General features: G+C 40.2%; 1 protein-coding gene across 1 annotated transcript in view; it reads right to left on the minus strand.

Annotated features, from left to right (window-relative positions):
- The window catches only part of CRB1 (crumbs cell polarity complex component 1), a 99,448-nt gene that overhangs the window by 65,495 nt on the left and 20,766 nt on the right, over positions 1 to 13,187 (minus strand). The window contains exons 2-3 of the mRNA XM_051804263.1: positions 7,900 to 8,463; positions 1,776 to 1,971 (exon numbers count right to left, since the gene is read on the minus strand). Coding sequence (XP_051660223.1) covers positions 1,776 to 1,971; positions 7,900 to 8,463 — 760 coding nt within the window. The remainder of the gene's footprint in view (positions 1 to 1,775; positions 1,972 to 7,899; positions 8,464 to 13,187) is intronic.

Consider the following 13,187-nt stretch of genomic DNA (forward strand, 5'->3'; position numbering starts at 1 on the left):
TCAGTTTGGTGCTGCTCAGATTTGTGATGAAAGGTCTTTTTCTGCCTGTGCTCATGCTACGTTTTCACTTTGGTTCAGAATCATGGAGCAGTGAAGTATACATCCACAACTCACTTTGTAATGTGCAGTAGAGTTTAAATAAGAAATGTGCACTTACACGAAAGTGTTTTTTTAAGAGATGAGTTCTACTTTGTTGCATTCATGAAACCTCACTGGAAGATCAGTCTGAAATTTGCGAGAGAATTTGGTTTGTTGTTTGTATTTACATCTTTTCGTGCTAAATCCATTGCCTTGCACATTTCTGTGAGAGCTGGTGGCAGACACAAAAGCCTCAGCTGTACTACAGATTACTCAGAAAAGGAAAAGTACTATTTAAAGACTAAAATTCTTCATTTACCCCAAAAACACAAAAAAGGAAGAAAATTGCTGAACACCTGTCTGTTTTGAACTGCTTTGTTGTCCATCCCTTTTCATCACAGAACAAATATGGCAAGAGCTCCAATCATTCTCCAGATACCCTGTGGTATTCCAAGCCAATTAAAATTGATTTTACATGTACCTCAGCTTTAAAAAGAGAAAAATGAACAGGATCAGATCTGGCCTGAACGAGCATCCCAGTTGCTCACCTCGTGTGTGTATCCTCAAAAGGCTTACAGGTTACACAGTGGGTCTGCTGTGAGCTACTCAGCTACAAGGTGACCTCCCTCTCCCTGCTGTCATGCTTTAGCTACACTGTGAAATAATAAATTGCTTTGTCCTGCTCAGAGCCATTCAGCACTGCTGAAAAGGAGCTCCACAAGGTTGGTGCCTTGTCACCACACTGTACAAAAGCTCATTCCCAGAATTCCCCCTTTATTCAAGGCAAGCATGCCTTCTGCTGATGTGACTTTTGGGCTGATTTGGGGGGCACTAAAATTTTCAAAACTGCTTTTTAAAAACTGGCAAATACACAACAAAGGACAAATCTTATTCTGGCGAGAGGAGCACCTGCATGAATACACCTGGGAACTTTGAGACTGGGCTTATATACATATGTGTTTTCAGTGTGGGCATATCATGCTGAGTCAGCAAAGCCAGTATTGGTGAGTGAATGCCAGAGCTCTGGCTGCCTGGGCTGCAGAGGGACCTCTGCAGAGGGCTAGTAACAGTGGGTGGAAAAGCTCCTTTTTCTATTTTCTGTTGCCTTGCATTCTCTCTTTTTTTTTTTTTTCAATTATTTCTTTCTCTATACACTGCAAGTTATTTTCAACAATAGCTGTTGTCCTATATATGCCTGTAAAGTTCCTGACATATTTCCTAATGTTATCTATCACTATGGTTACTATTATTACAGTTTTTCTCTGCCTCTCTTTTCTAATGCTTCTGTCTATTGTATGTGTGCAGCTGCTGTTGGCAAATTCAGTTTTATACAATCTCACATATTTCTTGAAAACTAAAGTCTGATAAGCGTTAGAAACAGAATTCATCCCTAAATGACAATCCTCAGAGGCAGACAAACAGCATGTTGTGAATTTTTAAAGTACAAATATGAAAAATGTACTTTTTGGTCAGTCTTTGCCATAAATATTTTGTTGCCATATTGGCTCTGGCAGCAGACTCGCATTCTTTAATCCTTTTCAAATTTCAAGTGAAATTAGCGCAGGATCAAGGAGCGAAATCCGCCATTTGAAGCGGAACAAGCGCCCTGGCAGTGCAGGCTCCCTCAGCATTCCCACCCACAAGCGCAGGAGCTGCCAGCACCTCACGTTGGTGTTACCCAGGGGTTGCAGACCTACCCATCGGCACCATCAGTGCACTGTCCCCCGTGGAGGCAGGGCCGGCTGGCGCACTCGTCGATGTTGGTTTCGCAGAGCTCTCCCAGGAACCCCGGTGGGCAGGAGCAGGAGAAGCGCCCCAGGGAATCGTGGCAGGTCGCACCGTTCAGGCATGGCTGTGACGAGCACTCATCTATTTCCAGCTCACAGTTTGTACCTTCAAAAGCAAAGAAAATAAGCAAACCCCAGAGCTGGGAGAGAGTTTTGGAGATCTCAGCAAGGACTGCTTGAAGTACAGTAGTCACAGAATTTTTTTTCTTTCTGTTTTTTAAGCAATTACCTATTTTCGAAAGGGATTTCCTCCTCAGTGTGCTTTGAAAGACTGTTTTTTTCAAGGCTGAGGAGAATATACAAAAGATCAAGCCAGCTGTTATCACAAAAATCAGTAGAAAACCCACTTTTTATGGTAGCTTGAACACAGAAACAAGACGAGTTAATTTTCAGTTTATTCAAACCGGTATTGTTGCTGTTTACACAATATAGAGGTGACTAGTAATTTATTGATCTCATAAGAGTCCATTTAAAGCTGCACAGTTAATTGAATTCATTGGGAAGTGGCTTGTTTAGCTGTGGTTTATTGCTTTATCTCTTTTTTAAGATTTAGCAATGTGTAAATAAATGGGTCTGTGGTGCAATGTTTGCAACAGGTCAGAATCTTGGAGTTGCTCTTCAGAGGTAATTGATGTAACTAAGTCAGTTCTCATATGAGTTTATCTCTATTTTTGATATCTGACAGGTTAAATATATACTCCCTTTTTTTACTGCTACCACAGTCCAGGAGACAATAGGAAAATTACATGATCACTGCCTTGCAGCTCCTGCTTTGACTGTTTCAGGGGTTTGTATGCTTATGCACTTGTTTAGTGTTTTGAGCAATAGAGTAATATTTGTAAATAGCTGCTAAGTCAATTTGTTTTAGCAGCTACAATATCAGCCACAAAACAGATGCAAAGTGGCAAATTATAATGAAGAAATTGCTTTGAAGTGGACTTGCTTATTCGGCTTACAAAGTAGCATAGTACTGTAAATTGTAAAAATAGTCTGCAGGGGAATTTCCTACTTGAAAGAAAAATTGTAGCCCTGAGAATGGGTTCCTTTTTTTATTTTTTGGTTTTTTTTGTGGTAAGGGTGAAGTTTTTAGTACAAGATGATGGGGTAGACTTTCAAAAGATGGGAACAGACATTTGATGATGGGTATTACCCTAGTAATTTATTTAGGAGCTCACCTCTAATTCTTTCTTTATGCTGTTTTTGCCAGCTCTCTGCTGGTGTAAAATTTGTACGATGTTACTCAGGGCATCTTTCTTATAACACTGAGATTGATAATATTGAGCACTGTTACTTCATTACTAATTTATTTTGATGGTTTTGAATGAAGAATATTTGTTTAAAGGGAAAAAAAAAATCTCTACAAATCTCTACAATGGATATGTACCTGGAAATATCTTAAAATGCCAAAGCAAAATTTTCTGATGTTGACTTACAAGTATTTTTCATTGTATTTAAACATTAATGTGCAAGCTCATCTTTTCAGTAGTTAAGAAATACCACTGCTGTAATTTTAGAGAATATATTCTTTCAGTTCCTTGAGAACACTGGAAGGAGGGAAGTTGCCAGTCCTGTGCCCCCAGTTTAAGGTTCACTGATCGTCCAACCACTACTTTCAGTGGGAGCCTGCCGCGAGACCGCAGCACAGGAATGCTCTCTTACGGCTTTATGGTAATGTACATTACATCCAGATATAGTAAGCAGTCCCTCTGTGGTCATTGCCCTGTGAATTCACTGTAATTATAAACAATGTGTTTGCAGAAGTGTGTCTAGTGACCGTAAATCTGCCAGAGCTTGTTAACAGCTTACTGCGAACACTAAAAATCATGTGACAAAACAAGCACTGTTCGACTGATCCTCAGCTCAGCCAAATTTAAAACTACAGGCCTGAGAACAGCCTGACAATTAACATGAGAACATAGCGTTGCTGTTTTGGTTCACGTCTTTAATCTATCAAGCCCAGTAACCTGCCTTCGGCAATGTTGCCTCAGAAGAAAACTTCTCTCTGTATAATGCATCCAGCCAATGCGATGTGCCATGCAAATGGGGGGGATTCCTTCCCAGCCTCTGCTGAATTGGCTGTCAGGCTTTCTTATATGTGTAGAAGAGAGATGAAAAGATTAGATCTGCATTTTCACCTCAGTCTAACGTTCTGTCATAAATATGCTGTATGCCAAATATCATATGCCAGAGAGGAAGGAGTGAGCCAGCGAGCCCTGCCACAGCTATTGCACAGGGCTGAACCATCATGAGCTAAGGCACCCCATCCTAGGGCAGGCAGAGCCTCTCAGCAGGTACTGAACCACAAAAGCAGTTTGAATTGAAAAACTGTGAAGGTTCTTAGGAGTCATATTCATAACTTTTTCGGTTTCTTTGAAGAACTAAGATTATTTCTTACACTGCTTTCTTTTCTAATGAGTCCTACTGTGTGTTTCTTTGTACAGCCCCAGTCAATAAAAAGTAAAAGCAGGTGGGGATGAAGGACTCACAGCCAATGTTTTCAAACTTTGATGCCTACAGATACAGTGTAAAAACACCTTCTGGTCAAAGATATGAGGGATTTGCAGGGTCAGTGTAGTTCCAGGAGGATCTGCAGATTCTTATTACGGCTGGAAATTGATAAGCAGGTCACCCTTTCTGCTCTCCTGAACTGTAGTATTGTGCTCGTGCACAGCATGCAGAGGGCTGTCCTCAAATTCCTCAGTCTGTATAAAGTTATCTTGCATTCCATCAACTGGATGGAGAGTGTCACATAACTATTTTTGAAGGGACAGGAAAAGAGTTACATCAAAAATTGGACAGGGGAAAGAAATTGGTTTCTGAGAGCAAGGCTTGTCCTTGCTTGCATGCAGGTCTGTGCTAAGGACCCACACCTGTGTGTATGCACAGGTGTAAATTGTTACAGGTTTTACACTGCACTACCCAGACAAAATTGGAGGAGAAGAGCAAGGCTAAATCCAGTGAAAGATTTTGGTCCTGTGACGTTATGAGCTGCGACAAGCATACCCTGGATGTGTGTGCCCACTGCTAATCTTTAATTGGAAAGCCTTGGACATGTGGCAAATACCACTGGACTCCTCTCATGCCACAGCCTTATGCTTGAGAATCTCGGCAGAGCTGATAACCTGGGCTGAATCCTCTGCTCAGGCTGGCTGGGACACAAGGTGGGGAGTGCTGGTTTGAAACTGAAAAGCTGAGGAAGGAAACAGGCTTTTCACTTTGCTGGCAATTGCTGCTGGGTAGACCACGTTGTTTGCTATTGATACCCACAACAGTATGGACATGAGCTTGTTGGGAAGTGACACCTGTACTTGAGGTACTTCATCCCATGGTAGAGACTGCTGTGCCCCTGCTTGCCTTTAAATACCTAAGACTTATTTATGATGCATCTATTCTTAATATTTGCATGGCATATACATTATTGATGAGAATACTGAATGAGAACTTAAGAGATCTGTCAGGAATAATTTCTTCATATTCTACAGACTTCATCCCAGAGGTGGTCACATCATAGCAAAAAGTATTGCCAAAAGAACAAATCTAGCTCATTGCAGCTATTTTTGTCTGCCACCGAAATACTTTCTCCTGCTGCTATCTTAGGCTGAGACTCGGTTGTGAAGCAGCCATGCACTCCTGTTAGTTCACACTGAAATGTTCACTGGCAATGGAGGATTGGCTTCAGGAAGGTAATTAATGCACCTAGCTGTGGGTAATAATAGGCTCTTATACCGTGCTCTGTTGGGGTGAATTAAAAGCAAGTGCAATTAGTGCAATGGGGGAAAAATGCAATTGATTAAGGTAGCCAGCAAAACTTCAACAAACCAATTGAGCTTCATTATTTAACAGCTGCGTGGCACATGTCTTGTAAATAATTTCACACATGCAGAACATTATCATAGAAACTGCAGATTTCATGCTAAATTTTCCAATCTTTGGCTCTCGGTGCGTTCTAACCTCTTCCATTTGTGTAAGAATTATGTGTGACATTTCTCAGCTATTTTAAGAAGTGCTGCAGCATACCAATCACACAAAATAGCAGTCGCAGGCCATGGAACTAGTAGCAATTGCAGCCAGTAACTCATGGATTTGGTTAACATTGATGCTATAGAATAACTGTATGTTCTCTACCTGCAAATCAAGAGATATAACCTTTTTTTGCATCTTAGAGAAATGAGATGAGGCTGGATGACTTCCCACAGTAATTCATGGTGTCAGGCCAGGATAATAATGGTTGGCAATATCCCCTGACAGAGTAAATGAGGGGTTTTATTACCAGTGGGGACGCGTTGGAGCTTTCATCCAGTAATCCCTCTGGCTTGTGCATTTAGCACAACTCACAGCAAGGTGCAAAAAAACAACAAAAAAGAATGCTTCTGATAAACCATTTTGTTAAGTACCTTTTAAAGTGGATATTTTACTGCTGGAGGAATGGTCTGCTACTCCTCTATAGAATTACCATGATTAATCTCTTTGCTACTGGAAATGTTGTTGAAGCTGTATGTCAAAAAACTGCAGCCTCTTCTGCTGTGCCTTTTACACCTCTTCTCCTTCCTTGGTTCTCTACTCATTTCTTAACTCTGCTTGTGCAGTGTGTGGAGTGTTTGGTGACATTGCTTGATTTTTGGTGAGAGTGGAGAGCATTAGCCAGGGAAACAGCAGAATTTCATGATGAAAGTGGAGCGACTCCAGCAGAGTAACTTTCCTCCAGCAGTTTGTGTTGACCTAAATTTTCATTTCTGTTTGTTTGGGTTTTATTATTTCATTATGTTTTCTCTTTCTTTGTCTCTAAGGTGTATATTCTGCCTCTTTCAAACCGAGTTTCTGGACTATGGATCCAGGCCTGGACCCCACTAACAGCGCCAGTTAAACAAATACAGTTTCCTGAATACAACAGGAGGTCTGGGCTGAGTCTGATCATTGCAGAGTAACCATGCTGGTTGTTAATAGGTTTTTCCTTCCTTATGCTCTTCGGCTTTCCCCCAGTTGTGTAGTTTTCTCCTCAGCTGGCCCGGGCTCCGACACCCGCTGGCAGCAGCGGGGTGGCAGGAAGGTAACAAGCTTCCTTCAAATAACATTCTCCATGCTCATAAGGGATATTAACTGAGGGCTGGCTTCCAACGAGTGCTGTGTCAGACACAGGAAAGCTGCTTTTTACCTCTGACTTCCCCTCCTGCACAGGGATTTGGGGATGGAGCTGTAAACCACATCTCTTATTTCTTATTCATTTGAATCACTTGAAGCCATAGATGTTTTTTCGTCCTCTTTTTGCTGTATGACTTTTTTTTTTCTTTGCTTACCTGACTGGCAATCTATCACTAAAATGCCTCCCCTTTTCTCCTTTTAATGATTCAGTGTGCTACCTCTCACAGTCCTACCCCTGAATACAGCTTTGAAATCTGAAGGGAGCTGTCTTCTGACAAGAATTATATGCTTTCCAGTAGAGGAAGTAAGGAAGAAAAATCACACCACTACCTTAAAAACGGAGCTACATAAAATAGGATTATCAAAAAAATGGGCAGTTTGGGAACATAACACTTTCTTTTCTATGTAACTTACATAATATTCTAGTTGCAAATGAGTCCTTTGTTTCTGAGAAGGGCAGAGGAGAGGAAGTAAATGTGAAACATCTAGGTTTAAGAGTACAGTTTTTCTTATTAGATCTAATTTTTAACTCTGTCAAATATAGCTTTTGATCCCCAGACAAAAACTACATATAGCATTCTGAAGACCTGCATTTTGAGAATGTTTCTTTTAAAAGGAAAGTTTGTCTAGCCCTGTGACATAGCTTGATGTTCACAAAACTGATGTGTAGATGTTGGTAAATAATGAGATTTCTTTAATCCTTCCTTTTCTGATATCAGTAGTTCACAGCGATATAGTAATCCGTAAGGGACCAACAGCCATTGGTGCTGAGGCTGAAGGCAAGGTGGTAATGCAGATATGGCTAAATAAATGTATGGTTGAGGGAGTTAAACTTGGAACACGAATTATAATGGTTCTGTACAATGAAAGGTAAAGTTGTTTTAATAGTGCTTACCCGTGAACCCAAGCAGACAGATGCAGTCATAGCGTCCTATCTGGTTAAGACACGTTGCCCCATTCAGGCACGGATCTGAGACACACTCATTCACTTCCAGGTCACAGTGCTTGCCTTGGTAGCCTGGGACACAGTAGCAGGAATATTCATCGACCCCATCCCTGCACACTGCTCCGTTGTGGCACGGTTCGGAAATGCATTCATCCAAATCCATCTCGCAGAGTGTTCCTGTGTATCCTGCACTACACAGGCAGGTGGGCCCAGTCAAACCATTTTGGCAGGTGCCTCCATGCTCACAAGGATTTGTGTCACATGCGCTGTCAGGGGTTTCACAGGGGCACTCGCAGGTAAAGCTGAGGTTTCCAGCAGAGCCTAAACAGGTCGCATTTTGGAGACAGGGGTTTGAGAAGCAAGGACTGGAGGTTTTGTTACAGAGTTCCTCCACGCTGTCCACTGACGCTTCTGCACAACGGCAAGGGTCATCTTTATGACCAGTAATGCACGTAGAGTTCTTTTGGCAAGAGTTTGACAGGCACCTGGAATCATTCCTCGTGCAAAGTGACTCTAGAAAGGAAAAGCAAAAAAGCACTGGGAGTAACCAAGAGTGAAAGAAGTGTAGTTCTTAACATAACTGTGCTTCAAAACCAGCAGCTCCAATTGTTGGCTGTTGAGATGCATTAGTGGACTAATAAATGTAAAATGAAAACAATTATGAAAATTGAGTAGGTTGTAATTTCCTGTTCTTGCCTCTTCCAACAGCCATGGTCTGGAGTGTCAGGATTTCTTAGCACTATGAGTATAGTTGCAACAATATTGGTAGTTGTCAACCGATATCCAACAATATGGAATGCATTTATACTTAAGACTTTTTTTTTTTTACTAGAGAAAGGAGTTGAACCCCTTTTTTCAGTTCCATACCACTTTGAATGCTTTTGTGGTTGAAGTTCTTTTGTATTAGATTTCACAAAGCTAAATTACTCAGCTGCAGTTACAGCTCAAGCAGTTCAAACCATCACGTACTTTGATTCTGATTTCCTGATTCGAAATAGTAATTTGACAGCTGTGCAACATTTCCACCACAAAGAATCTCCCAAACACCTGAGATGCAAGCCCTCTGAGAGCCTTCCAGCCTCTGAGGCTGGAAGGACTCAGTGAACATGGTGTAAACATGTTCCTTACCCTCTGGGAATTGAGCTCCTGGCAGTAATTAAAGGCCACTTGGATTTTAGCATTGCTGCTGTAAAGGCTGACAATAGCAAAAGCTACTTCTCACTTCCCAGTCAAGGAGGGGTGAGCTGTTACCAGCATTGTTCAGAACCCACCACTGACATACACTGAAGCAGTTGTATCTTGGCCAAGACTCCATGAAATAAAGCTGAACGTTCCTTTCCGAGAGAAGACAGCAATTCAGAAGGGAAAGACTAGTGAGCTGGAGAATGAAAATTGCATTAAACAATCTATGTGATAGTCCTGTAAACATCCTTTTTTCTTTATTCAGTTTATACTTTTATTCCAGAGTCTTGTTTGGATATATGAAGGGTATGTGTATTCTACAGCAGTTACTTGAAAACAAATGGCAAAGCAGTGTATATTTATGCAAACAGGGTGTTGTGGATGAGCTGAACTTCTTAGAGAAATTCAGACCCACTGATCATCAGTCTTTCAATTCTTCTCAGTTCTTGAACTGAGAGTCAGGAGAGTGGACACAAAAGAGATGGAGATGGGCCACTGAAAGAGAAGTGGTGAGTAGAGATGCTTATCAATAACTGGAGTTAGACCAGTGCTGATAAAGGCCTGGGACAGATCCCTGGCTGGAAAAGTGATAGACGTGGGTTGATCACCTGAGGATAGCAAAAAAACAAACACTGAGGACTGTCAGAGAATACAAACTGACTGGGGAGGGTATGTTTTTATAATGTGTATTTTAATATTATATATATATATATATACATAAATATAATTTAATCTGTTTTTTTCTAGGAGGTGGGAGTGGAGAAGGAAAGTGTCAGAAGGCTTTACTAGCTGAGGAAAGACTGCTTATGTAGATAAGACACCAAGATAATAAATGGAAAGGTTGGAAAAGTTATCTGTGCATCACTGTTGTACTTTCTGACTTTAGATGTACACAGGAGCAACAGTGCCTCTGAGAATTAAAAGCAGCAGTCGGAATGAACTTGATGTTCGTGAATAGGTACATTTACCAAGTCAGATAACTAACTGATACTTGTTTGAACAAGCAGAATAAAGATTATGTAGTAACATTGATAGTAACAATGACACCAGGATTTAAAACAAGCAGTGGTCTTAAGGATTACATAGGAATAGTTTCTTGATTGTTTCTTTTGGGGTGTTGCATCTATAAGTAAAATGTGAGAAATATTTTTGTTTGAAACGTTTTGAGCTGTTGTCAAGTGCACATATACATCAGAGATGCAGAGGATGCATAGATGCAGATGAAGAGATGAACAGAAAAATTATGGTCTTTGCTTGGTAAAGATTGTCTTTATTTAATGCAGGCTATGATAGATCTGATTAAGAAAGGACGTTAACATTGACTTGCAGGAGGAGAACTGGAGCATTACCTAATGTTCTTCAAAGGAAAACAGGACAAAAATAGTACTTCTGATTTAGCCTGCTCTTAAAATGGCTGTTCCCAAGCCTGTTAACAATCAGTTTTACACTGGGAGCAGATATTCCATCCTAATGAGGTGTCAGTTGTATTTCCTCCAGGTTTGACTGAATGTAAAATTCAAGACACTGGTTATGATGTACTGACTTGCACCACAATCAGCAGTAACATGGTCTCTTCTCCTCCTCAGCACACCCTCATGCATGTTCTGATGTCCTGGTTTGCATAATTTTGTATATTACTCATGCATTTAGTTTTTTTAATTTAGCCTGAATAATACAGAGCTTGCTGTAATCTATTAATTACAGTTAAAAGGAGCAAAACTGTGGTCCTTAGGAACTTCTGCACCTCACATTTTCCTTGGGATTACACAACTTTAGAGAGCTTTCCTTTCAGTCTGTGTAGCTACTTAAAATTCATTAAAATATATGTTGGAGGAAAGATTGCAAATTTGAAGAAATTAACTATGATTAAGTTATAATGTTGTCTAGTACTGTACTGTGTAAGCTACAAGAGGTGAGGTCAACCATTTGAGTGCTTTTTACGTAGGACCACTGTGACATGAGAAGCAATTTAGTTAATTATTACTGCTTTTCCAGAGATAATTTGCATGCAACAGCTCAGTTTGTTATAAAGACTGTGTGAGAGAGCATGAAGCATTTGCCAGTTTGCAGTTTTGATAGCAACATACTAGCTGTGAGCACTGGTTAAAAAGCTTCATAGCTCTGTGAGGCAGTAGTAGTGGATGGAAAATGAGAGAAGAGGGCAGACAGCCCTAAAAGCACTGTCTGTTTGTAGTGAAGGCAACCAATTTGTCTCCGAGGTGATATCACTATGGGAAAAAACATGAAACAGAAAACCTTTCCTGTTTTTTTTTTTTTTTTTAAACCAGTATCTTAATTTCAACTCCTTTGGCTTTTATAAAACAAATTTCTTATGCAGAAATTGCCAACAGACAATTCAATAAAGTATCCCTAGAGGATACTTTTATCTGATTTGTACTACAAGTTTACAGTGAAGTAATAATAATATTGGAGTTCTGTCTTCATTTTAAAGCACTGTGCATGGTTTTTATTATTTGTATAATTTTTGAGGAACACCACAGAAGTTATGACTTTTTTTTTTTTTTTAAATTGTATTACTAAATGATGTGAGTGCTTCAGATATCATTGGATCCTGGACTGCTAGTTAAAACCCCAGTTTCCCCCTCTTTCAGGTAAGCTATTAACTCTACCTCCCTTCCTGCCCTAGTTTCCCTGCTGCTCTGGAGTCATATGGAAGAGTGGATTTGGGAACTACTGAGGGCTGTGTGGAAATGAGAGAGGAAGAAGAGTGTAGAAGGTGGAAGCTTTCACATGCTCTGTGATGCATTGTGATGATGCAAAGTCTGGCTTAGTTTAAGTGGAGGCCTAAAGAATATCCTCTACTCCATTTGCAGAAAGAGCTCCAAAGGGTCAGAAATGTTTCAGTGTTTTGGGGAGCTTAATTTTTGACAAGGTTGCAGCAGGATAACCAGGAAAGGCCTCATGCTCCACCTCGGATATGTAGAGGAGTTGTTTTTATTCTTAAGCAATTAAGGTCACTTCAGCAGTGACTTGTTCTGACAGTCTTAAAACTTGTATGTAACATTAGAATAATGGAAACAAAATGCTGATCACTTTGAATTTACACTGACTGACACTTGAGGTAATTATCAGTCTCTTTATAAACATTGGTACATTAATCTAATTATGAGAGGATTTAGTGCCAAGCATTTTGCCCCATGGTTAAATCCTTGTGATGCAGATGAGATGGTTGGCAGTGAAATTCTTTGCAGTAAAGCTTGCCATCTACTGGCACATCACCCGTACTACCAGAAACAGGGCAATACCTGCAGCTTTTACAAGAGCTGGCACAAACGACTAAGTACAACAAATGCCAAAAAGAAGACAGCATTTTTTTTCCCTCTTGGAGAAGATTATTTAAATTCACTGATGTGATCTTATTAGTGTACGAATAATTGAGCTTATATGGCTAATCAGCACTAAAAATGCATGATTTTGACTGGCAAAGACTTCTGAATGGTCAGAAAACACTGCAGTAATACAAAACAACTTTTATGATGTTAGAAATGCATGAAAATGAGGATAGAAGGGAAAAATTAAATTAATGGGAAAGTTAACATAAATGGGGCAGGGGTTTTGAAATGGCAAAAGCATTTTGGCACAGATCACCTGAAGCTATTCTTCCTCAGTAAAGCAGGTAATTTTGAAGAGCTTGTCTGTATAGCTTTGCTGAAAACTTCAAGGGTTTCTTTTCCAGATCCTGTTTGAATCAGAGACTTACAGAATTCATGTCTACTTTTCAGAATATTCTTCTAACTTAATTAGATCAAATCTAAAGTGAATTGATAATCCCCAATTCTGAGAATTGGATTAGCAATCACAGCCACTCAAAGCCTCCAAACAAAACCTATCAAACTGTGTTGGGCTCTTTGTGTCACACATGTCTTTCAGCAAAGACTTATTCTTTAAGGACACGACTCTTCCTACGAGTTGGTGAAATATCATAATCAGCAGCAGCATTTAAAATTAAGTTTCAATCACTGCTAATCACATTGTTATGAACTAGAGTTCGCTTGGCTGTGGTCATGCCTGCACTTTGCTAATCATCTCATCGT

The sequence above is a fragment of the Manacus candei genome, unplaced genomic scaffold (assembly GCF_025592945.1).
Source record: "Manacus candei isolate 608988 ecotype Guabito, Panama unplaced genomic scaffold, ASM2559294v1 h1tg000005l, whole genome shotgun sequence".
NCBI lineage: Eukaryota > Metazoa > Chordata > Aves > Passeriformes > Pipridae > Manacus > Manacus candei.